The sequence below is a fragment of the Sarcophilus harrisii genome, chromosome 3 (genome assembly GCF_902635505.1).
Source record: "Sarcophilus harrisii chromosome 3, mSarHar1.11, whole genome shotgun sequence".
NCBI classification, from domain to species: Eukaryota; Metazoa; Chordata; class Mammalia; order Dasyuromorphia; family Dasyuridae; genus Sarcophilus; species Sarcophilus harrisii.
Genome location: NC_045428.1, coordinates 365,553,295 through 365,580,315, shown reverse-complemented (window position 1 = coordinate 365,580,315; position 27,021 = coordinate 365,553,295). Strand labels below are relative to the sequence as shown.

The following is a 27,021-nucleotide window of genomic DNA, read 5'->3' as shown; positions in this document are numbered from 1 at the left end:
ATCACTTCCACCTGGTATCACTCTGCTTTAATCACAGCACAGGTTGTCACTGCCCCCTGACTTCTCAGGAAGGCTGAGAGCCCTTAGGGGAGATGGGGAGCTAAACCAAACATTGTTAGCAGGTTCCCTCTGGGCTGAAGGGTCTTATACCAGAGTTTCCCCACTGTCTGTGACCCAGCAGTGGAAAAAACAATGAATTTGGAAAAAGAGAATTTGGGTTCTAAGCATGCCTCTGGTCCTTATTACTCATGGATTGTAAGCAAGTCTCTTCATCATTCCATATGTCAATTTTCTCACAAGAAGAATGCATGAGGATACTTTACCAGATAATAGCTGAGATCTCTGCCAGCTCTGAATTTATAAATTGTAATTTTATTTCCAGGAATAAGGAATAATAATAGTTAACATTTATATAACACTATATGTTGGGCACTATGCTAAGTATACTACTGATAATAATGATAATAGCAGCTAACATTTAAATAGTCCTATGTGCAAAACACTTCTGAAATGAATAGAAATGCTGGACCTGGTATCAGGGATATTCACTTTCCTTAGGTCAAATCTAACCAGAGATACTTATTGATTGTGTGGACATGTCACTCAACATTGATTGCCTCAGTTCCTTATTTGTAAAAATGATATGGAGAAGGGAATGGCAAACCACTTCAGTCTCTGCCAAGAAAAACCTTTATAAAGTCATGAAGGGCTGATAGGGAATGAAATGACTGAAGAAAAACATGTGCTGGGCTATTATAATTAGTATCTTATTTGATCCTTATTACAATCATGGGAGGTAGGTGCTATTAATGTTTTCAGTTTACAAATGAGAAAGCTGAGGAACACCATATTATCTACTTGCCCTGTGTTTTTTGGGAAATAAAATAAACTCTTATCAACAGAGTATAAAATTTATGGTGACTACTCTCATGAAATAAAAGATAACATTTGGTTGTATTATAGGTGATTTGTGTGGGTCAGATTGTCTGTACTGTGGCTGCAGATACATATGCCCATGCAAAGCAAGCAGCTGACAAAGTGAAGATTAGTTATGAAGATATGGAGCCAAGAATCATAACCATAGAGGTAATCACCCTATTTCCTATTCTTGCTGGTAAAAATGTTCGAGGTTTTCTCAGAAATTAGCACATCACATCACAAACTGGTCTTATTCAGGATGATTCCTCTACTAGCAGCTCATGGCTGCTTTATCCAGTGGGTGCACTTCTTTATCTATCTACTTCTTATCCTTTTATTTATTTCTACCTACTTCATGCTTTGTTGGCAACCTCACCTTAGTGTTTCTTTATGCTCAGCTCCACCCTACTGGTAATGGTGGCCTTTCCCTTTGCAAACAGAGCTGGGTAAATTATGGTAGACTAATTGCTGATTCCTATTTTATATAAAGAAATAGAAGGTATAGAATTGACTGTAATGGATTGCCCTTGGGCCCTTAGTTCAGGCTATAGCTTTAGTGGTAGAAGCTCAAATAGAGGAAAGTTTTTTTTTTGTTTTTTTCCTCATGAGGTTCATTGTGTTCAATGTGAAGTTACTATCTGGCTCTTGGGAAGATGGTGTTTGACAGAGTCAATTATTTCCATTATACTTGATATTGTTGGTTCTTTGTAGGCAAAACCCAGAAGAGCCTTCACAGATTCCAAGGTAGTGCTGGAGGAACATTATACTGTTTAGTATGTATACCAATGGAAATAGTTGTGATAAGGAGCTGCAAAATTAGATTCTCTAACAAGGAACATATATGAATCCTTGTTTTTCTGAATTCCCTCTACTTCTTTTGGGAATAGATTGACAAATAGATTGTACAGTGGGACACCACAAGGTAACTTTGAGTTATTTGGGTAGTTGTGATATTTTATGACGAGAATAAATACTCATTTCTTCTGTAATCTTCTTCCCAGAGTATATATTCAATAAATTCATGGAATGAATAAATGAAGTAAATGATGTTTATGAACAAATCAAAATTATACCTCTGTTTACTGTCACTGAAATAGGTCTGTGAGGATTTGAGGTGAGGACAGCTAACAATGACATTAAAACTCCTCTGAAAAAAATCTTAATGTGTCTGCTTATTTTTTTTCTCCACAGGAAGCCATAAAGCATAATTCCTTTTTATATAAAGAGAAGAAAATAGAAAGGGGAAATGTAGAGAAAGCATTCAAATATGTAGATGAAATAATTGAAGGTAAGTTTTTCCTTATGTGGGATGGGTAATTTGCAGGTGTCCTTCAGAGAGCTAGTAATGTTAACTGAAAATTAGGATAGAGATTGGATCTGGATATATAGATCTGTAAGTAACTATGTATAGAAATTATAGTTGAAATTATAGAACCTGGGTTCTATAAATCCAGAGAAAAGCAGAAAAAGCAGAAAAAAGGCTCAGGACAAATTTTTGTCAGATATTCATGATCGGGAAAGTGGGAATTACATCTAGAGTGCAGAATATGGAGGAAGGAAAGAAGATGAAGGAATAATCTTTCAGTAGAAGGAGTATCAGAAGACAAGTACCATCAATGTTCTATATAACCATTTTTTTGGTCTGGAATTGTGATTAAATGTTTGTGAGAAGCTTAAGAGTAAGGAAACTCTGCTAATGAAGTTGCTTTGCAAATTATTACCTTAAGCATATGGAGGTTAAATTATTACCCTAAGCATATGGAGGTTATTGTCTTAAGCATATGGAAGGCTACAAATCTAATATATATATATATATATATATATATATATATATATATATATATATATATATATATCAAAGAAAGATTCTGATCCCATCTCTTCCTAACTCCCAGTCTAAGACTATCCACTATAGCAAAGTGACTCAATAAACTAACCCAATGTAAGGAACTAAATATTTAATTCAATTTATTAATATTTCAATATTTAGAAAGTGATTTTATCATGACATATAAGAAAAGTATTATTATATCCATTCCAGAGTTGAAGAAACTGAGATTCAGAAAGATAAAATCACTTATACATGGTTACAAAGCTAATGATCCATAATGGAATGAAAATTTGAACCAAGAGCTCTTGATGTTATTGAGTGTTCCTTCTGCTTCATCATACTGCCTCTCATCATAACAATCAAATGCTATCCAAAGTGCCCTGCTTCAGTGGTTTGATAAATTCTGTCTGGAAATTCATGAAATTGGTTCATACTCTCTTTGATATCCTCTCCATAGTGGATGTGTAGAGAAGAATAGAAGAGAATCTAGTTAGGACTCCAAATATAAATTGACATTTATCTTTTTTTAAATCATTTTTTTATTATCTAAAAATATATTTTCATGATCCTAGGGAAAGAAACTTTGATAGTCATTTTTGTTTTGCTAGTTTAGGAAGATATCTCCTTGATATCTTTCTCCTTGAAAGAGACAATCAACCTTTCCCCTTTCAAAAGTATCATTCTTTTTTCAATGAATGCAGTTCAAATCCATCCTAAAAATCAAGTAAATGAAAGTTTAGTTACTTCATATTACCTGATCTAAACATCTAATCCCTAAAAAATATCTGGAAGTTGTTTTTAGACAAACATAAATTTAGAGTATGTAGAATATAAATCTAATCTATATGCATATATATGTGTGTGCATGAATATATATGTATATATACACACACACATATGCATTTGTATACACATTCACACATACATGTATATATTTGTATGTATACCTAAATCTATTTCTATCTCTATCTATCAATCCCAACCTAAGGTCTCTATATCTTGAGGCCCTGTCAGTATTGGATATATCTTGGGGACAATTCAGACAAATCCTAACAATCAATTTCTCAAGGCCATTTTTCAGAGCAATGTGAAAATTATAATGGCAGGATGTTGGTTCATTTACATATATATGTATATGTATACATGTGGGTATTTATGAAAAATGCAAATAAAGCATTTTACTACTTCAGTCTTTTCCCTAGGAACAATATCTTAGAAGAAAAATGTTTATGGTTTGAGGATTCTTAAATCCTCATTCCTACTTTTTTAGATAAAATATTCATTCATCTTTGTATATTATTCCTAACCAATAGAGGTATCAGCAATGTGTACTAAATATCAGTTTCTTTTCTCATTTGGGTTGACCATAAAAAGGCTTTAAAGTCAGTAATAAAACTAAAACAGCATAATATATTCTAAAGCTAAGATTCAGTTTCCCTTCCATCCATAAAAGTGATAAGCTAAACCCTGAGACAGAAAAAGGATAATCTAAAGATCCATTGGATAGCATTGCTTAATGACCAAAAGTACACAAGAAATAACTTTAGCTCACTCCATCACAAAGCTATGCTTACTGACTCAGATATTTTAAAACTTAACAAACTACCCTAATGAAGCAGGATACTTATCTTCTGAAAGAGAAGGGAGGGACTTTGACTGCAGATTGAAAAATAAATTTTATATGTGGTCAATATAGAAATTTGTTCTATTTGACTATATGTATTTCTTCCAAAGGTTTTCTTTTTTATTTTTTTTTAACTAAGGGATATAGGAAGAGGAAAATAAATTTATGCTAATTGAAAAAAAAGACTTAAAACTTATCTTGCATTGCTGAGTAGTTAGGATGATTAATATGTAGCTCAGCCTAATTTTGGTCCCTTTTAAAGGAAAATAGGAATATGGGCAAGCTAGGAAGAACTCAAACATAATATTAAAAAACCGTGTGTGTTAAACTACATTTTAATGTTGTCTCTGTCTTTATTCTATGAGGTTATTTTGAAAAAGAAAACAAGTTTACCAAGCAACATTTTCAAATAATAGAATAAGTTAGACTGAAAAGAAATGGATCCTGATTCTGAGAATAATTTTACCTAAGAAGGAATTGAGAAATCATCTAGACTCAGGTCTTCATTTTATAGATAAGGAAAATGAGGTACAGAGAGGCTATATCTTTTGTCCCTTGTCAAAAAGATAGCTAAAGATGTAGTCAGGACTAGAATATATAATTTTAAATCAAAAGAAGGAAAGTAACATTTCTAAGCTAATATATGTTTTTTTCTGTATCAAGTGAATATAATAAATGATTATGTAAAACTTTACTTTTCCTTTCCTTATAATTACAACAGGTGAAGTCCATGTTGAAGGGCAAGAACATTTTTATATGGAAACACAAACTATACTGGTTTTCCCAACAGAAGATAAAGAAATGATGATATATACAGGAACACAGCACCCAACCCAAGTTCAGGTAAAATGGGGACATTTTCAGAAAGCTTTGTCTTCTTTCCTCTTTTGGATCATGCCATAAGTTTGTTATTGATAGATGCCATCACAGTATTATAGATGGAGCATAATGGTTCTATAGTCTTCGAATATCAAATAATCACCTTCCTTTCTAGCACACTGTTCATGAAATCCAGAATTTTAAAAACAAACAAAAATAGAACAGATGGCTCCTTAAACAATTAGAAGGTTTTTTACATTCCCAAATCCTAAGTTCTCTATCTCTCCAAGAACATGATTATATAGCTAAATTAAAAAAAAAGAAACTGCAAAATTTACATTATTCTTTGAAAGTTGTTTTTCAAATATTTATTGCTATGTATGTTTCCTATCTTAGCCAATTATGAATGTGTAACATTAATAATATGATAGAATTGTGGAGCCACTCTATTTAGTAAAATAACTTGTATCATTCTGTTTTATGAAATGTAATAATATTTCTCCAATAACAGAAAAAAATCACATTCATTTACTCTCAAAAATGCAGTCTCATATCATTCTATGTAGAAACAGATGTAGCAAAAATAATTGAAACTAGTGATGAAATTATATGTTAAAAGACATTCTACCTGTATTTTCATTATGTATTAAATTTTAGAGCTGTATTAAATGAATACTTAGGAAAACAGTATACAGTAGCCATAACAATGTAAATGAAAAGAATAAATACCAACCTTAATACCAAGGAATTAATATGAAAAGATATCTTCCCCATTATTAGTAGAGATTGGGAAGTCTGGGTGATGAACACTACAAATAATGCCAGTCATTTTTGATGTATTGATTAGTTTTCCTGAAATGAAAAGTTTCAACCTTGATTCTAGAGCTAATTGCATGTAGATTTAACTTTCTATAGCAGTTATAATTTCTAATTCATTTTTATTGTCTGCTTATTCGCTTTTTTGTTTGTTTCTTTTTTTTGCTGAGGCAATTGGGGTTAAGTGACTTGCCCAGGGTCACATAGCTAGGAAGTGTTAAGTGTCTGAGACCATATTTGAACTCAGGTCCTCTTGACTGCAGGGATATTGCTCTATCCATTGCACCACCTAGCTGCCCCTGCTTATTAGCTTTAAAAAATTAATTGGTTTATTTCACTTCTTTATGTCTAGGCTAACCATCTTTTCTGAGCCTTAATTCCATATCACCAGCATTTTGGTCATCTAAAATTATATATACCATAGATATCTCAAGCTCAATATGTTTAAAACAGAATTAATTTTCCCTCTCACCCCTCCTCCCCCCAGCACTTGCCTCTTCCTAATTTCCCTAATATTCTTTAGGGTACTAGCATTCTCAGTCACCCAGGTTCACAATCTTGTCATTCTTAACTCTTTACTCATACTCACCTCATATATCAAATTCATATATAATACATTGTCAACTTTTGTACTTTCTACCTTCATATTTTTAGTATATGTCATCTTCCCGGCACTCAGCCTCAGCCCTGGTTCAAACTTTCTTTATGTCATGCTTGGTCTTGTACAATCACTTTCTAATTGGTCTTCCTCCTTAGTTTTTCTGCAATCCAGTGGCACAGGCTATTCCTTGAATAAGACAGACTCTACATCTCCTGAGTATACCTTCTCCCTGACCACTTATACTTACACACTTACTTCGCTCCTTACTTCTACTTCTTAGCTTTCCTGCACTCCTCTGTTGTCACTTTTCATTTACTCTGAAAGTATTTTGATCACAGTTAGTTTTTTTTTGTGTGTGTGTGTGTGTGTCATTCCCATTAGAATGTTTATTTTTGGTGGGACAGTGACCATGTTTTTTCTTTCTTTGTAAATCTAAAAGTTAACACAGTGCTTGGTATATAACAAGCTCTTAATCAATAAGTACTTAACTCACTGACCTAATAAGTTTTATTATTCTAATTTTCGTCTTATCTATAAAACTTAAATTTATTCATCATAAAAACCAGACATTGCCTCTTGTAGAACTTTGTAGCTGCAGCTTTGGGTGTCCCAAGGAACAGGATTATGTGCCACATGAAACGAACTGGTGGAGCCTTTGGAGGGAAAATGACCAAGCCTTCTCTGCTGGGAGCTATTGCTGCAGTGGCTGCTCACAAGTAAGTTTTTTTGTAATTAAAAAGATTAATAATTATTTATATTAAAGACTCATTGGAGAGAGTACTAGATTTAGAGTCAGGAAAGTCTGAGTTCAAATCCTGCCTTAGACACGTAATAATTATGTAACTCTGAGTGAAACACTTCAGTTTCCTCATCTGTAAAATAGAATCATAATTATATTTACCTTCAAGTGTAATTGTAAGGATCAAATTATATAAAATTACATAATAAATACTTGTTATATGAATACTATCATCAATATGAAAAATTATAATACTAAATATGATCTTTTTGTCTTGCTTAATAATTCCATCTAGACATTTTTATTTTTTTAAATTTATTTTTTTATTTAATAGCCTTTTATTTACAGGTTATATGCATGGGTAACTTTACAGCATTAACAATTGCCAAACCTCTTGTTCCAATTTTTCACCTTAGACATTTTTATTAAGCATATTTCATGTCATTCATTGTCTTCAGAATATTGAATTTGTGGTTTCTAACCAAAATTGTATTTTAATTTGTAAGAATAATTCAGAATGTGAATTAAAATTATATCGTGAAGTTTATCAACAACACATATAATTCAGAGGACATTGCAATGTTTGTTCATGAATCCTCCTAGATCTGTAGTGTCTTTTTTTGAAAGGGAAAAGAGGACATTACAAAGTTTCTAACAATCACACATGTTTTTTCTAAATGAATGTGTCTGGCATTTTCTGTAAGACATTATACAACAGCAGAACATAGAAGAAAAAGCATGAAAGTATATAGTGTGATATTAATAAAATTGCTTCCATGTCAGATATATGTTTTTTTAATACATATATGGAATTAGAGAATAATAAACTTGAAGTTGTTTTGGATCTGTGAAGTAGGGATTGGACTACACTTTTATAGATAGATTGTTCCCGACAATTCACACTCATATATTTTCTTCCTTGAAATAAGAGCCAATTTATTAAGAATATATATATATATATATATATATATATATATATATATATAACTGCTTTGGATTACTTGTCCTCGGTCTTCGTCCTCCTCACCCCCAATAGCAATTTATGTAAACCACAATTAGAGAAAAATATATAGAGCTAATTAATGCTCAGAGAAGAAATACATATTCACACATACAGATAAAAAAGTGGGAAGAGAAATGGAATCTTCAGTGTTCAGTAAAAATAGTTTCTATGACATACTTCTGAGTCATGTGAACAAAAAGATGGAGAACTACAAATTTTCTCTGATCCCTACCACTTCTCAAATCTTTCTAAAACAGAAATTATATATGGAAGATAAACCAATTTAAGCAATCTCCATGATCTAGAATCCACCTTCTTAAACTGTGAGTCATGAAGACCCACATGTGTTCTTAAACATCTTCTTAAACAAGGGGGTCATTACTCTTTACATAAAAAAGTAATAAGAATTATAAGAGAGGAAGAAATGGGAAAATATCTCATGAAAGAGGAACTCAGAAGTTTTGCAGTGGAATGGGAAATGGGGAGGAGGAATGGCAAGCAACATCTCATTGGAATTGGAATTGGATCAAGGACGGAATAGCATACACACTCAGTTGAATATAGAAATCTATCTTATCCAGCAGGGAAATAGGTGGGAAAGAGGATAAAAGAAAGGAAGAAGGATAAGAAAGAGCAGACTAAATGAAGCAATGGTCAGAAACAAGCCAGACTTAGGAGGAACAGGATAAGAGAGGGAGAAAGAGAAAGATAAACAGCATAAAACTAAGATGGAGATAAATACATTGTAATCATAATTGTGAATGTGAATGGAATGAGCATACCCATAAAATGTAAATGGATTAGCAGAATGGATTAGAAACCAGAGTCCAAAAATATGTTAATTTACAAGAAATACACTTGAAAAAGTATATACAGAGAATTTAAATAAGGGGCTAGAATAGAATGTACTATGCTTCAGCTGAAGTAAAAAAAAGGCAGAGTGTGGGAGCATGATTACAAAGCAAAATGAAAAATAGACCTCATTAAAGAGATGTGTTGGAAAACTACATTTTGCTAAAGAGTACCATAGGCAATTAAGTAATATCATAATATATTTACACATACACACACACACATACACACACGTACAACAAATAGCATAGCTCCCAAATTCTTAAAGGAAAATTTAAATGAGTTATAGGAGGAAATCGACAGTAAAACTATACCAGTAGAGAGGCTCAACTGTGCTTTTATCAAAACTAAATAAATTTAGCCATAAACAAATAACAAAGAAGTTAAGAGAATAAATAGAATTTTTAAAAGTTAAATATTACTGGATCTATTTTATTTTAAAACTGTTTTGATTCTGAATAATTTTGGACATAAATTGTTGGGTTATGCAACATATTCCCATGCTAAATTGGGAATTTAATAATCATATTTGTAGGAAGCTTCTTTTTTCAAAGAAGGAGCAATTGTAGGATCTTAAGAAAAAATCTTAAACCTGACTTTCTGAGTCCTAAAATTAATTTACTAATCTTTTCTCCTGCTCTTTGATCTTCATTCACTTGTGAGAAGAGATGTTTAGACAAATACTATTATGTATATATATACATATTATATACAATTATAATTCATAGCTCTAATGTGTACTTCTAGGAAGCAACATATCCATAGTAATTAACAGTGTTAATTTGTTTTCTTCAGGACTGGCCACCCAATTCGTTTTCTTCTAGAACGAGGAAATGACATGCTAATAACTGCTGGCCGCCACCCTTTGCTTGCAAAATATAAAGTAGGAATAATAAATTCTCCAAATTATGGTTTAGAGTCTCAAATATTTTGTATTACTACTACTACTATAATGATTACTACTACTAAAATGACTATTACTATGACTATGTCTACAACTATTACTATTTCTACTTCTACACTATTACTATTTCTACTATTACTACTTCTACAAAAAATTACTATCTTGCTATTTAGACAAAATTTTCAGTTACTAAGTATTAATGGAACCATATTTGTCTAACAAATCAGAAATGGAAAGAGTTACAATTATATTCAATAGGATGTATAATATTTAATATTATTGATTGATGAAAATTAAAAATATTTAATTTAGTTATTGGTTTAAATAAAATCTCCTAATTTGTATTTATTTCTTTAAAGACATATCCTTATTTGTTCATTATATATGTATAATATTGTAACATCTCAACCTAGATTCACAAGTTTAACATTGATACTATATTATAGTTAAAAAGTCACATGATATAAGGAGCTCTCTGTCTCTCTGTCTCTCTTTCTCTGTCTCTCTGTCTGTCTGTCTCTCTCTCTGTTTCTCTCTCTCATATGCCTGACTAGATATAGAGATCTATAGATGTGGTTGCCTCTAACTATGTAGATATAAACATACAGATATAGATATATTTATAGCCGGATGATATGTATATATAATATATGTGTGTATGTTCTGTATCTAAAACTCTCTGTCACAAAATATCTGTGAGAGAAAAACAGAGAGGGAAAGGAGGAAGAGAGAAAAACACACACACACAGAGTGGGGAAGGGGAGAAAGAAAGGAGAGAGAGTAACTGAAAGCAGAGAGGACATAAACCCCAAAATGATAGAAGTAGCTTATGAAAGATCACAGAGTCATTCTCAAAACAGTTTCCGTTCATCAACTCAGGTCAGCAGGAAGATCCTCACACTTTCACAGGACAGGAGCTTTTCTCTGAGCTCTCTCAAAACAAAGAAGTAACATATCTTCAGTTCTTGACTAAAGTTGTATAATTCATTATTTATGAGCCATTTACTGCAATTTATGACAGCTATGCTATGTAATTTGACAACTATAATCAATTATTTTTTAGTATTTTAAGGTAAAGCTATTAAATTCAAATATTTACAATTTACTAACATCCTTATTAACATATTACAGATAGGATTCATGAAAAATGGCCTGATCAAAGCTGTTGATCTTCAATATTATGTCAATGCTGGGTGTACTCCAGATGAGTCTGAGTTGGTAAGTTTCTAATAAAAAGATAAAACATGACTTTAGCATGTTTGAGTTTAGTTCTATATTATGCTTTTCTACATTCATATATTATAAAAAAATCATTTCAGTCCAGAGTTCAGTTCAAATTTATAATATTTGAATTTCTAATATATGTATATTGTCTCTTTTCAATCTAGGTGATAGAGTTCATTGTACTGAAATCTGAAACTGCTTATGATATTCCCAATTTTCGGTGCAGAGGTAGGGCTTGCAAAACAAATTTGCCATCCAACACGGCCTTTAGGGGATTTGGTTTCCCCCAAGGAATTTTGGCAGTTGAGAATTACATAACAGCTGTGGCATTCAAATGTGGCTTACCAACAGAGAAGGTAATCAAGTAAACTATCAATGATTGATAAGAGTATCAATAAAGACTTTATGATCAAATAAGGTAAAACTTCTGGTTGTACATATAGACATGAAAACAAAATCGGTTTTCACATGTTTTCTTTGCAATTGTCTCTTTCCTCATAATATTATTCAACGTACATTAAAGATGACATAAATATAATAGTCAGCTTCTGTCTTCATTATTTAATTGTCTTCCTTTTCTTTCAGGTCAGAGAAATGAACATGTACAAAACAGTTAATAAAACAGCTTACAAGGAACCATTTAATCCAAAGCCATTGTTAAAATGTTGGAAAGAATGCCTAGAGAAATCTTCATTCCAGAGCAGGAAAATAGCCATAGAAGAGTTTAACAGGAAAAATTACTGGAAGAAGAAAGGAATTTCTGTTATTCCCATGAAATTTACAGTTGGAGTGCCTACTGCATATCAAAGTCAGGTGGGTCATGAAAGGACCTATCATCATATTAAAGCCTTCTCCAAATTGTTGAAGATAAATATAGCAATAGACCCTTCAAATAGAAAGGAAAAAGAGAACAGATGATTTAAAAAGAGAGAAAGCAAAGAAGACAGAAATTTGGGAAAATAGGAAAGTGGGACAGCAGGGAGATAGCAAGTAAGAAAGATGAGGAAGTGTGATGTCAGGAAAGAAGGCAGTCAGGAAAAAAGAATGAAAAATGAAGGAAGAAAAGAAGGAAAGAGGGAAAGAAGGGAGGAAGGAAAGAAGAAAAAAACCAATGAAGACAGGGAAGACAAAGGGGAAGAGAAAGTGACCACCATCTTGGCTCCTTCCTTTCCAATCTTCTTAATTTCTGAGTGACAGGAGGAGGATGTGGTGCTAAGTTTCACTTCTTTGGGGATTTATAAAGTACTACTGTGTTTTAAAAAGTTATAGGCCTATGGAATATGCCCTAAAATATGAGCAAGCATTATTTAACTACTAAATAAGTGTGGCACTTTTTTCATTTCAAAAATCACTCAGACATATTTTGATTTATGTTTATCACCACCAGCAAGGCAAACAAACTAGGTGTTTTTTTTCTCCATTTTGTAAATGAATAAACCAAAGTTTAGAGAAGTTATTGTCCAATACCCAAAGTATAAAATCCCACAGATAGTAAACAAAATTACAGCTCAAATCTCAGGCTTCTTATACTTTGACTAAGGGTTTTACCACAAGTGCCAAGTCAATCCCCAATAATTTGTGTCTTTCAGAAATCAGGAGGGAAATAATGCAGGGAACACTAAGTCAAGCTACTTTTTAATTATAGAAGACAGCTGTAGTGTAGTGGAAAGTGTACTAGATTTGGGGGAAGCTTTAGATTCTGGTTCTTTTATTTACTAGCCTTGTAACCCTATAATAGTCTGTTCACCTTTGATCTTAGCTTCCAGATCATTACAAAGGAGAATAATATTAGTACCTAACTCATAATGTTTTAGGGAAGATCAAATGAAATAATGCATATAAATTTATAGAGTTGTTGTGAGGATTAAAGGAGATAAAGTATCTAAACACCTGCAAACCTTAAAACACTATAGAGAAATATTAATTATACTTTGGAGTCGAAGTACCTAGCATGAAAGCTTGCCTCTGCTATGTTCTAACTTTATGATTTTGTGCAAGCTATTTGCCTTGTATAGGCTTCAGTTTCTTAATCTGTAGAGTGAGGATTTTGGACTAGATGAATGTTAAAGTCCTTTCCAATTCTAAATCCTATGTCCATATGATATGACATTGTATTTATTCCTCTCAGAAAAACAGTGTATAAGAATAACTCAACTCCCAAATGGGACAAATTCCAAAAATTACTGTGTAAACTGGTTGCTTGGAACACATTTTCAAATAAAAAATAAGATGTTCATTAAACAGTTTCTAAAATCCCATTTGACCAATAAAATCAGAAGTATGTTGTTCACCACAGATTCTATAATTCAGTTAATAAACATTTGCCTTCCTCAATTGCTGTTAGAGGCAAAAAAAAAAAAAAAAACTGCCACATATAATAATTTACCTCTCAGATTTGTAGAGGAAGAAGGAATTTGTGACCAAAGAAGAACTGAAGATCATTATTGATCACAAAATAGAAAATTTTGATTATATCAAATTAAAAAGCCTTGGTACAAACAAAACTAATGCAGACAAGATTAGAAAGGAAACAATAAACTGGGAAAACATTTTTACAGTCAAAGATTCTGATAAAGGCCTCATTTCTAAAATATATAGAGAGTTAACTCAAATTTGTAAGAATTCAAGCCATTCTCCAATTGATAAATGGTCAAAGGATATGAACAGGCAATTTTCAGATGAAGAAATTGAAACCATTTCTAGTCATATGAGAAGGTGCTCTAAATCATTATTGATCAGAGAAATGCAAATTAAGACTATTCTGAGATACCACTACATACCTCTCATATTGGCTAAGACGACAGGAAAAGATAATGATGAATGTTGGAGGGGATGTGGGAAAACTGGGACATTAATACATTGTTAGTGGAGTTGTGAACTGATTCAACCATTCTGGAGACCAATTTGGAACTATGCCCAAAGAGTTATCAAATTGTTCATACTCATTGATCCAGCAGTGTTTTTATTGGACTTATATCCCAAAGAGATCTTAAAGGAGGGAAAGGGACCCACATGTGCAAAAATGTTTATGGCAGCCCTTTTTGCAGTGGCAAAAAACTGAAAACTGAACGGATGCCCATCAATTGGTGAATAGCTCTATAAGTTTTGGTATATGAACATTATAGAATGTTATTGTTCTGTAAGAAATAATCAGCAGGATGTTTCAGAAAGGCCTGGAGAGACTTACGTGAACTGATGCTGAGTGAAATGAGCAGAACTAGGAGATCATTGTACATAGCAACAAGAAGATTATACAATGATCAATTCTGATGGATGTGGCTCTCTTCAACAATGAGATGATTCAGACCAGTTCCAATGGTATTGTGATGAAAAGAGCCATTTGCACCCAGAGAGAGGACTGTGGGAAAAGAGAAGACTGTGGCAACTGAGTGTGGTTTACAATATATCATTTTCACTATTTTTCTTGTTGGTTGCTTGCATTTTTTTTTCTTTTTTTCTGTTTTGATTTGATTTTCCTTGTGCAGCAAAATAATTGTATAAATATGTATGCATATATTGGGTTTAACATATATTCCAACCATATTTAACATAGGTGGGACTACTTGCCATCTAGGAGAGAGGGTGGGGGAGGGGGGAAAATTGAAACACAAGGTTTTGCAAAGGTCATTGTCAAAGAATTAGCCATGCATATATTTTGAAAAATAAAAAAAAAAACTTTAATAAAGAAAAAAAAATCTGTCTAAAAATGTAAAGGCAAGAGGAGATAGAAATGCATCCTCATGTTGCTGATGGTGATATACTAGTGAGAAGTGAATGTAGGGAAACAATTCCTATTAGAGCCTTATAGAATCTTCAGAAGTGGATAATGGGCAGCAACATATCTTACAGAGTACTCTTAAGGTGGTAAAGGGAGAAAAAGAGTGGGGCAATCTTCACAAGATAGAGACAGAGAGAAAAGAGTTTTATTCCAGTGCATGAGGGTGACTATTCATTCGTGCATTTGTGTGAGTCATAGTTAATCTAGGTACTTCTGTATTAGAAACTTCTTGTAGTCGTGGAGATTATGATTTTTTCAGCAATACAAAAGGAAGAAACTAGTGAAGACTGCAAAATAAAAATGGTCTCTCATTGGCCATTTGTGCCAGACGTTTAGAAGCACCTGTTTGCTCCTTCTATCTTATCATAATTGCTATTTGTTTCTTTTTCTAGGCTGCTTCTCTTGTTCATATCTATCAAGATGGGTCTGTGTTAGTGACTCATGGTGGCTGTGAATTGGGGCAAGGTCTTTACACCAAAATGATTCAGGTAAGACATTTTAGGCTGTGCTATAGGACAATAATATATGCTTCATCAGACAAGAAAATTTATCCACATCATTGGGGTTAGATTATCTTCTCTTTTTAGGAAAAGAATCCAAATCCGTTAGAATGTAAACTTTTTGAGATCAATTACCTCATCTTATCTATTCTTATATGTTCTCCCAGTGCCTTACACATAACAAACCTTTAATAATTTTTTTTTTTTTGCTGAATAAACTGTTTCAAAAACATATTGGAGAACTATTACATGCAACGTTATGTTAACTCTGATAAACTGAAAAAACCATGCATTTTATATATAATGAGAAATAAAATATACTTTGAATTTACAATCTCAATATGGGAGCCTGACTTAATGTTAATTAATTAATTAATGTTAGTTAATGTGTCAATTCAAGAAAATGTTTCTATTTCAGTTGATAGAAAAACAAATAATAATTTGGTCACTTTTCTTATTTTGCTTTTAAATGACTTGAAGATTTTAAATATATGGTTTTTCAAGATTAAAAACAAATTTAAGAACTCATTACTTGAATAGAGATTAACATAAGTGTGGCACAATGGACAGAGTCAGTGCAATCACAAAGCTGTGGTTGCAAATCTGGCCTCAGTTACTTACTAGCTGTGTGACCATGGACAAATCACTGAATCTCTCTTTGCCTCACTTTTCTCATGTGTAAAATGGAGATAATAATAGTACCTATTTATCAAGATTGTTATGAGGATCACATAAAATAATAATTATTAGGCACTTAGCACAGTCCCTGCCATGTAGCAAGTTTTACATAAATATTAGATATTATTATTAATTATTATTAATTTTACCATTTAACTGTAGATAATGAAAATTTCCCCATTTATTTTTTTATTTAGTTATTGGCTTACAACATGTTTCTTTGGGGCTTGGGTAGTGAAAGATATTACCATGACAGTCAGTAAAATCAGAAATGTATTGTTGTTGTTGTTTTTAAATTCCTTGTGCTACTCCCAGGTTGCTAGTCGAGAACTGAAAATACCTTCATCATACATACATGTTTCTGAAACAAGCACCACCACCGTGCCCAATGCCACTTATACAGCTGGATCTATGGGGACAGACATCAATGGAAAAGCAGTTCAGGTTAGATATCTTTCTATTTTGAGGTCCCCTTCTTTGTCAAATCTGTCTTTTTATATGGAAAAACAAGAATAGTATAAAGTGTCTCTTTAAATATTACATATTCTACATAATAGTACCAATATGAATTCCTTATGACTATCCTCAAAGTAAACAATGACTAAATGAAAACTGAACAATATATGTATCACCAAGATAGCTCCAAATATCTTTATCTTGAATAATTTTGACCAAAAAATAAAGATCATTGACTCTATTTTCTAATATGTTTTCAAGTTTCTATGGACATTTTCTCATTCAATTCTTTATTTGGGGATTATGGGATTAGGTCTTTTAGGTACTATTTAGGAAAGGATCTGCTAAAAAATGATCATCAGTGCATTATTAAGTGAAACCATTTGGAAGTGATAACATGAAAAAAAACAACTTATTTTCAGTCCCTATGATTTCATACTAGTGTATCTTAAAAGTTTTAGTACAGTTTTAAGCCATTCTTAATAAAATTTCAAGTTTTAACAGCTGAAAACTTCACTAAAATTTTCATAATACTTTTTATAATCATTGGTCCATCTTGGACTGTCCTAGCATTTGACCTTTATCTTGATCATTTTGCATTTCTAAATGACTAAAAGTTCTTTTTAAGGAAAACTAGAGTTAGTTATCTATGAAATATGTAGATTATGTACATAGATTACTAATAGATAGATTATGTACATAAATTTTCTTAAAAGTGAATAAGTTAGGGGGCAGCTAGATGGCACAATGGATAGTGCACTGGCCCTGAAGTCAGGAGGACCTGAGTTCAAATCCGGCCTCAGACACTTAATACTTCCTAGCTGTGTGTAAGCCCTGGACAAGTCGCTTAACCCCAATTGCCTCAGCAAAAAAAAAAAAAAAAAAAAAACTAAACCAAACCAAAACAAAACAATCTAACCATTTTAGTATAATACATGAGAAGTCTAACATTATTAAATTATATAAAAATAAATTACCATTTGGTCTGAAAACACTGTTTTAAAAATAGTAACCATTATGGAATAATTGTATTAAAATGTTTCACATTGTCACAAAATTGTGGTGAATTAAATTTGACAACTTGTACTTATATTGGGAGGTGATATTGACCTTTTCTGTTGTTGAGGATATCCATGGTTATCTTAAATGCAATACAATGAAATAAAACAAAATATAACTTTATGTTCCATGTCTGAAACTTTGTTCATATGACTCTTTCAAATAGATCATTGTTATATTGTTTTTGTTTTTTTCAGTTAAATGGAAAGTAGAGAAAGATAGTCAATTATAGTGGAAAAATTATAAGACTAGGAGTCACTTGGGTTCTATTTCTGACCATGCTACTAACCATAGTACTGACCATGCTACCTCTAACCATAGACAGCATCATTTCCTTCTCTGCATTCCAGCTTGCTAATTTCTGAAAATAGAATATTTGGAAGATATTTAAGGCTGACCTTCTTAAGGATCAATATTTGATTATTCTGTGAGAGAATGTCATCACACTGTAAAATCACTTTGAAGCCTGGACTAAGATCTTGATCTTGCCCCAGAGAACAATAGAGATCTTTGAGTGGGTGATCAAAAGTGTGAGAAAATACCCTTTAAAAATATTATAGATATTCACTAACATAAAATGTTATGCTCATTTGAGATTAAATATATTAAAGGGCAAATTTCCTTGTCAGGAAAAAAATGTAAGCTCTAAAGTGAAGGATGTGAGATCCAGAGAGGGGCATCATGTTTTGATAAGATCTGGACTAGAAATGAATGAAAAATTTGGATGGTTTCAAATAAGGCAATTGAAACTAATTGAGTAAAATGTGAAAAACTTTTTGAAGTAGAGAGGAAGACAGAGAAGTTGTGAGTCCCAGCTTGGCTTATTTATAATAATATTGTGACTAATATGTATGGAAATCACAGCAGAGGTATGTATAGAATCAAACTTACATGTAAGTTGAGGTGGAATTAAAGATGACAAAGAAGTATTGTAGATAAATTTCAATGTACTTTTGAATCAGAACCATTTAATATGTTTTTTTGAAGTATCATCTTTTTGATACTATTACAAATCTTTATCATTCCTAGAATGCCTGTCAGATTCTTTTGAAGCGCCTTGAACCCATCATCAAAAAAAATCCAAAAGGAAAATGGGAAGAATGGGTAAGTGTTGCCACCAATAAAAGGCAACTAACCAAATGAATGTTTGAGGTTGGTGATTTCTACTATCAAGGTTGAAGAAAAGACCCTTTTAAAATTTTGTTTGTAGTTGGGGATAGATGTATACTTAATCAAATGCAAAACTTATTTGCCAAACTATGCCCATCTTACTTCACTGCAGGTAAAAAAAAAAAAAAAAAAAAAAAAAAAGATTAAACACTTTTGTCATTCTAAATGACAGAGAATTATACATAGTAATTTCTCACTCTTATCCATGAGTATGTTGATGCCAATCCCAACCATGAGAGGGGACTGTTAAATTTTCAGTGTGAGCATTTACACCATAGAAATCAAACTATAAATCAGTTCTTGATTCACTCTTTTGCTAATTATCTATATTTAAGAAAGTATTAACAGTATAGATTATTATTAAAAGTGTGTCCTGAACAAAGATGCTTATCAAGACATCAGTATTTTTATATCTTACAGACTCCTACAGAAAGGAGGAGGATTTAGATAGTACAACCGAAAGTGGCTGTTAATCATTAATTCTATCCTTCATTGTTCCCTATTAGATTTTGTGATGATCAAGTGAAATGATGTATCTAAAGTGCTTTTAAAAATGGAAAGTACCAAATAAATACTAGTTGCTGTTGTCACTATTGTTATTGTTCATAGACTTAGAAAAATGCCAACAATAGGTACATACATCCAATTTAGACTCAAGTGGAGAAGATAAGGATAATGATAGGTGCAAAACAGAGAGCAAATCTCAGACAGAAAACATTTAATTCGTTTCCCCACACACTCACTTCTAAAAATAGTCTCCTTTTGCAGACTTCTCAGGCTTTTAAGGAATCCATCAATCTTTTAGCTGCTGGATATTTCAGGTAAAACATATTTTTGCTTTTCCCAGTGATTGTGGAGGTTCCATAGACATCTCAAGCAGTGATACATCCCAGGACATTTATGTCCTAAAGGGAAGGTTGTTCCCACTGGCCCCATACATAGAACTCCTCCCCACTTCTTCAATAACCAAGGGATTTTTTCACCAGTAGCCCAATCACCTGCAGTGAAAGAAGGATAGAGGGAAGGGTATCATATAGCCACAGAAAACAAGACAAGCAGGGCCTGTAGGCAAAAATCATTTGCAAGAGTTAGTATCTCTGGCTGGGTATGAGCTAAGCTAGGAAAAAAGATTTATGCCCATGAGATAAATTTTTTTCTTTTTGTTTCTATCCTGATTTATATGCTATTATTTTCTCAGGGGCTATCAGACAAATATGGATTGGGAGAAAGAAAAAGGTCATCCATATCCATATTTTGTTTATGGAGCAACCTGTTCTGAAGTTGAGATTGATTGTCTGACTGGAGCTCATAAGGTAAATACCTTCTTACAAATATGCAATGCAAATTCTTTAGGGCATTTTCTCATTAAGTAAATGAAATGGAATATATATATATATGCACACACATATATATATGCACACACACACACACACACACACACACACACACATATATATATATATATATATATATATATGATATAGTACATTGAATAAAAAGAACATTAGAATTAGAGTTGGAAGACCTAAGTTCTAGTTCCAAATCTTCCCAATTAGCTGTGTTACCTTTTATGGTTCCTTGGAAGCAACTAGTGAATAGAGTGTTGGATCTAGAGACAACATAAACCCAAGTTCAAATCCAGCTTCAGATACTTACCAGCTATTTGACTTTAGACAAGTCACTTAATCTCTCTTTTTCTTAGTTTCCTGATCCATAAAATGGGCTTGTTCTAAATATAAAATGAGATAAAATTTATAAAGCATCTAGAAAACCGTAAAAGTGCTATAGAAATGATCATTATTAATTTTTAACTCATTGCAATCAGAATTCCATCCTTACCAAGTTCACCATTCTCTGCTTTATTACTGTATCCAATGCTTCTTTTCAGTTCTTATCCTTCTTTGCTTCTCTTTTCTGTTTGACATAGTTGATTCCTCCATTCTCTTCTAGTTCTTTAAAAACTAGGGATTACTTTTCATTTTCTTTTCAGGGATCATCAACTATGATATTTCCTTTATGCCTGGAGATTGACTTTGGTTCTGTCCTTGATCCTCTCTTCATTCTATATTTTGGTGGTCTCATAAACTCCCATGGATTAAATTATTACCTTAATGAAGAAGGTTCCCAGATCTATATATACATCATTCCTATCTCTCCTGAGCACCAAATCCAGCATCTCCCCTTAGTTTCCCACAAATATTTCAAACTCATAATGTCCAAAGTAGAAGTTATTATCTTTCTTTTTTAGTATTCTCTTTTATTATTACTTCAACCACTATGTATTTGTTTTGCAAAAATATTGTACTTATTTTTCCATATTGTATCTTCCCAGTATATGCACATGTTTGGGTGAATGTGGATGCACAAATATACATAGACAGCATGCTATTTGAAAATATCATCCCTGTACAAATGTGCTATTCAATAACCTTTAGCATAATGGATAAAGTCCTGTCTTGTATGACTTAAGGCTGAACATACATTGTGGGTGTTCCTAGACAGGTTTGCTTAGCACATGTGAATTTCAAGGATTCATTAGGAAGTTTGTTGACTCTTTCCCCAACATATTCCCTATTGTTCCTTATCTAAATTGAAGTTTTAGAGACTAAATAGGCAAAACTGTGAGCATAATTTTGTCCAAAATAATCCACTTTCAAATCAAAGTCTTTCAGCTTATTTGTTCCCTGATATTTTTTTCCATTTTTTTCCCTCAGCTCCTCAGAACTGACATGTTCATGGATGCTGCTGTCAGCCTAAATCCTGCTATTGACATAGGACAGGTTTGTAACAACTAACACATGACCTGAATGTAACTTTTTTCCCATTCTAAAATTTTGATAGTTATTTGGTAGTATGATAGATATTTGGTTCACGATATTACTAAGTTGTTTCCAAACCATGCTCTTTTCTTGCCTCTTCATCCAATGAGTATTATTATTTCAAGTTTAAATTTTAAAACAAAATGACCCCTGAAATTCTTATATTCCAATATATATGAACACATACTGGATTTTTATGAACATGGGCATCATTGATTATTTCCATCCTGAGGCCACCACATTTTCCCATCTATCTATCTATGTACGCTGCTCATGGATAAGCATATGAATTATGTTCATTTAGCAAGAAGAATCTTAGTTGCTTCATTTCCTCTTTGCCTTTTACATCATGGGCATTCACTATAGGAGTAGTTACGGGGAGCCACTACTTCCTTTTCTATGCTCCCTTCTGGTAGATAACATCTCTCCAAGGTGATTTCTTTCTATATCTTGGTCAGGCTGCTACTCCTTTTGTAGCATGGAAAATGGCATGGTAAACAAAAAAGGAAACTTAAGAATCTTTCTAAGTCCTAAATAGACTACTGTGATCATTGAAAGAACCACATGATTTCCTACATATAAGCTTCCTAGCTCCTTTACTCCCTTTCAGTTTTCAGTCCAATTTGTTTCTTTCCTTCCTTCCTTCCTTCCTTCCCTTCCTTTCCTTCCTTCCTTCCCTTCCTTTCCCTCCTCCTTCCTTCCTTCCTTCCTTCCCTCCTTCCCTCCTTCCCTCCTTCTTTCCCTCCTTCCTTCCTTCCTTCCCTTCTTCCTTTTTTCCCTTCTTCCTTTTTGCCCTTCTTCCTTTTTGCCCTCCCTTTCCCCTCCCTCCCTCCCTCCCTCCCTTCCTTCCTCCCTTCCTCCCTCCCTTCCTTCCTCCTTCCTCCCTCCCTCCCTTCCTTCCTCCTTCCTTTCCTCCCTCCCTCCCTTCCTTCCTCCCTCCCTCCCTTCCTCCCTCCCTTCCTCCCTCCCTTCCTCCCTCCCTCCCTTTCTCCCTCCCTTCCTCCCTCCCTCCCTTCCTTTCTCCCTCCCTCCCTTCCTTCCTTCCTTCCTTCCTTCCTTCCTTCCTTCCTTCCTTCCTTCCTTCTTTCCTTTCTTCCTTCCTTCCTTCCTTCCTTCCTTCCTTCCTTCCTTCCTTCCTTCCTTCCTTCCTTCCTTCCTTCCTTCCTTCCTTCCCTCCTTCCTAGTAGAAAACACCTCTGTCAAGCATATATCTCCCTATATTAAACAAAATATTAAACAAAGGGTATGAAATAGTTTCTTCCTAATTGGAGTTACTGGGAGGATTTATGTGTGATCTTTATATTTATATGAGAAACTATGACTGAAAGAGAGTTTTTAGATTTACTTTTCCTGAGTCATTTGAGGATGAGAGATTGTAGAGTGGTAATTAATAAAACAATAATTAGAGCAGAATTTTGTATTATTGGAGCCATTCAGAAAAAAAGAGAGTGTTGGTTAGTTCTATCTCTCCTTTCCATGATAATTTGTAAAAAAACAAAAACAAAAACAAAAAAAAAAAACACAAAGTTTTTATCTTGGTACAGTATCTAGTAAACAATATTCTATCAATGTCTTTTAAAATAAGCATATTTTATTTCATGTCAAATGATTAAGAAGGCCCACTATTTTTAATTCAGTATTGATTAAAAACTCATTTTTCATACTAAAACCATAAAATTTAGCACATTTCAATCTTCATAAGCCTTATTTTTTTTGGAGTAGGTTGAAGGTGGATTAGTTCAAGGCATGGGATTATATACAACTGAAGAACTGAAATATTCCCCAGAAGGTGTTCTTTATTCTAGAAGTCCAGAAGATTATAAAATCCCTATAGTTAGTGAAATTCCAGAAGAGTTCTATGTCACTTTTGTGCATTCCCGAAACCCAATAGCCATCTACTCAACCAAGGTAAGGATGTCCATAATTTTATTTTCTTCTCCACCATTACCACCAAAAAAGAAGAAAGTGGAAAAATAGGTCTTGATCCCATTAACAAACTAGGAGACATTACTAAGTAATTGGAAATTAATTTGTAAAATAAATTGTGTCGTAGATTATCACTAAAGTTTTTTCCAGCTTTAACATTTTATGCTTTCATTATTTTAAGATTAATGAATAATTATATCTTTGAAATTCAGATGGAAAGACTGAATTTTTTATTGTGTCATTTTTCTAGTGATTTTGAGGAGGGAGCATATCTTTTACACTTGTAAAAAGACGGAATGAAAGAGACAAGCTGCCCTGACATTTTATCTGGTGGCCTGGCCTCTTGATCTGTCATGGTATATAGCACATTATAGACATTTTGGATATGCTTTATAAAGAATGTCCTTTGTTGTTTGGAGAGGAAATGAAATTTTGATCATTCAGCAAATTCTTAGCAACTAATAGTGAGACAGAATGCAGATCCGATATAAATGAAGAATGACCTCTGATTCCTTCCCTCTTCCCTCTTAGGGCTTAGGGGAGGCTGGAATGTTCATGGGATCATCTGTGTTCTTTGCTATTACTGATGCTGTTGCTGCAGCTCGCAGAGAAAGAGGACTGACAGAACTCTTCACTTTGAATAGTCCAGCAACTCCTGAGATGATTAGGATGTCTTGTGAGGATCAGTTTACTAAACAGGTATGGGGGATGGGTGGGAAGGAGTAATTGTTATTTGATAACTTCCATGCATTTTCAGATCCTTGATCTTTTCCATTTGTTGACTAAATTTAAATATGTCCAGTTACACTATAGATTATTTTCCAAATTATACTGAAAGTTTTTTATTTTCATCTTTTTTTTTTCTGCAGGGAAGATTTTGATTCACACTAACAAATAGTACTTTAATTGTCTCAAACTCCAAACAAGAATTGTCTCAATGGAGATAATGCTGGTAGTTTTATTTCTCTCTTTTAGTTTTTCTTTATAATTTAAATGGTTCTGTAGAGATAAAGATTTTTCACAAAAGTATATCATGTGAGATGTTTCACACAGAAAGGGGACTCAGATGATTCCATAATGGTTTTCTTCCTTCCTAAAATAGCTGTGCCCCTCAACATGCTATTGTGGTGGCCTTCATACCTTTGCTGTTTCCAGTCTCTAGACTCAGCTCTTCTGCCTGATGTAATGTCACTGCACACTTTATGGTGTCCCTAGCTCTTTCTCAGAATTTAAGCACTAGCTGGATCTTAATTATTCCTATAACATTTGTGGTATGAAACTTTTAAAAAATCTATACTTGTTCCTTGAGTAAGCTCTCACTCAGTGACTCAGACAGACTACTCTGACCCTATCTCTGGTTACAAGTTAAGAAGAAACTAAACCAGATAGGAAGGGAGTCTGATCCCATTGTTCTACATATGTTTTTTTTTTCTATTTTGTTTTTACTTAACTTGGTCTTTAAAGACAGAAGGGGTCTCCACCTCAGAAATGTCATTAAAAAAAGTGAGTTACCAAAAGAAAAAATTGACTACCTATAGTGTTTGTCCATTGATATGTATATTTGTGACAGTACAAGTGTATACCTGATATGGTGAGAGGGCCAGAGAAAGAGAGAGCAATAGGAAGAGAAGGAGAAGAAGAAGAAGACAGAAGAAGGAAGAGGAGAGGGAGGAGGAGGAGGAGAAAGAGGAGGAGGAAGGAGAAGCAGGAGGAAGAAAAACAAAGGGAGAAGAAGAGGAAGATGGAGAGGAAAAAGTGATACATATAGATAATAAGAATCAGATGAAGAAGAGAAAAAACAAGAGGAAGAAGAACAGGAGAAAGAAGAGGAAGAAAAACAAAAGGAAGAAGAGGAATAAGAAGAGTAAAGAAAAAGAAAAAGGAAGAAGAGGAGGAAGAAAAAAACAGGAATAAGAAAAACAAGAAGAGGAAAAACAAGGAGGAGAAAGAAGAGGGAAGGAAGAAATAGAGAGATAGAGGAGGGAGAAGTTGGGGGAAAGAGAGAAACAGAGAAAGAGCTTTTGTTAAGTGCTTATATGTGCCAGGTGCCATGCTAGAATCTGGAGATACCAAGATAAACAAGCAAAACAGTTCTCATCCTTTAATATCTTACATTCTAATAAGGGAACTGGGAAGTAAGAGGGGAAAAGTATGCATGTAAGGACAAAGTTGCTAGGAAGGAGATAGAGAAGAAAGAAGAGTGGAGCAGAGATGACCTGGTTATTTTGAGGAAATTGCAAAGATTTCTCCAAATATTCAGAAAGTATTTCTTTTTAATGCCATTAATTTTAATATCAGATGGGTAGGAATGAATGGGTCTTAATTGATTTGAAAAGTTAAATAATTTTATGCTCTTGTTTTGCTCTTTTATCTTTCCTTTTAGATTCCTAGAGATGATCCTTCAACTTTCAAACCTTGGTCCATCCACGTTTCCTAAAATGTGAGAAAATAGTAAAAGATTACATCTAAGATTGATTTTTAAAGTTTCAAATCAAACCAAAATGTTCTTTGGCTTCTAAACTTTGCTTGTTTATCTTTGTGTAATTATTTTGGGGGGATTGAGGGATGCAGATTTTTCACCAAAATATATAGCATATGTAGAAAATAAAATTCAGTCTATATTTAGAATTCTGACTTTATTTTGCAGTATTGTAAAAATCCATCTCATAACCATTTACAAAACTTTCAGACATTTTTGACTAAAAAATGATGTCATGTTTTAGTGCAACCAGGGCAACAATATAATAGAAATAGTACATAGGTTACATAGTTCAGGGGATTGCATTTTCCATTTTGCACATATAGAAATAAAGTCTCAATAGGTCTTAGTGACAGAGTTCAGGTCACAAAGCTCATTTGTGACAAAATTAGAAATCTAAATATTCTCACATCTCTCCAATATTCTTCTACTGTAATAAGCCACCTCTCTTTACTTTTCTTCATTTATTTATTTCTGTCATTTCTAGTTACAAATAGAAAATACATTTTGATATTAGGTATTACCTTTAGGACTAAGCAAAAATTACTTTTTGCTTACTAACTTTGACATTAATAAGCAGGTCAGATCACACCTGAATAACCTATTTATAAGAAATCAGAATCCATTATTCACAGATAAAAGTATGTTTAGCAACAAGCATATCATAGAAGATAATTGCTTGAGTTCATAGAGGATTTTCTGGATTTTTACCTCATAGTATTCTGATAGTCATTTCCATAGAACAAAAATATTCTATCATATTCACAAACCACAATTTATTCAGTCATTCTCCAAATGATGGACATTCCCTCAATTTCCAGTTTT

The 27,021-nt window shown here is 33.0% G+C and overlaps 1 protein-coding gene across 1 annotated transcript in view; it reads left to right on the top strand.

Annotated features, from left to right (window-relative positions):
- The window catches only part of LOC100924119 (aldehyde oxidase 4-like), an 84,920-nt gene extending 58,476 nt beyond the window's left edge, over positions 1 to 26,444 (top strand). The window contains 17 exon segments of the mRNA XM_012544914.2: positions 964 to 1,086; positions 2,110 to 2,206; positions 5,095 to 5,216; positions 7,192 to 7,325; positions 9,999 to 10,086; positions 11,239 to 11,325; positions 11,496 to 11,687; positions 11,917 to 12,144; positions 15,502 to 15,597; positions 16,603 to 16,731; positions 18,832 to 18,906; positions 19,741 to 19,793; positions 20,171 to 20,285; positions 21,687 to 21,752; positions 23,514 to 23,699; positions 24,249 to 24,416; positions 26,101 to 26,444. Coding sequence (XP_012400368.1) covers positions 964 to 1,086; positions 2,110 to 2,206; positions 5,095 to 5,216; positions 7,192 to 7,325; positions 9,999 to 10,086; positions 11,239 to 11,325; positions 11,496 to 11,687; positions 11,917 to 12,144; positions 15,502 to 15,597; positions 16,603 to 16,731; positions 18,832 to 18,906; positions 19,741 to 19,793; positions 20,171 to 20,285; positions 21,687 to 21,752; positions 23,514 to 23,699; positions 24,249 to 24,416; positions 26,101 to 26,154 — 2,013 coding nt within the window. The 3' untranslated portion in view covers positions 26,155 to 26,444.
- Positions 26,445 to 27,021: the final 577 nt, after the last annotated feature.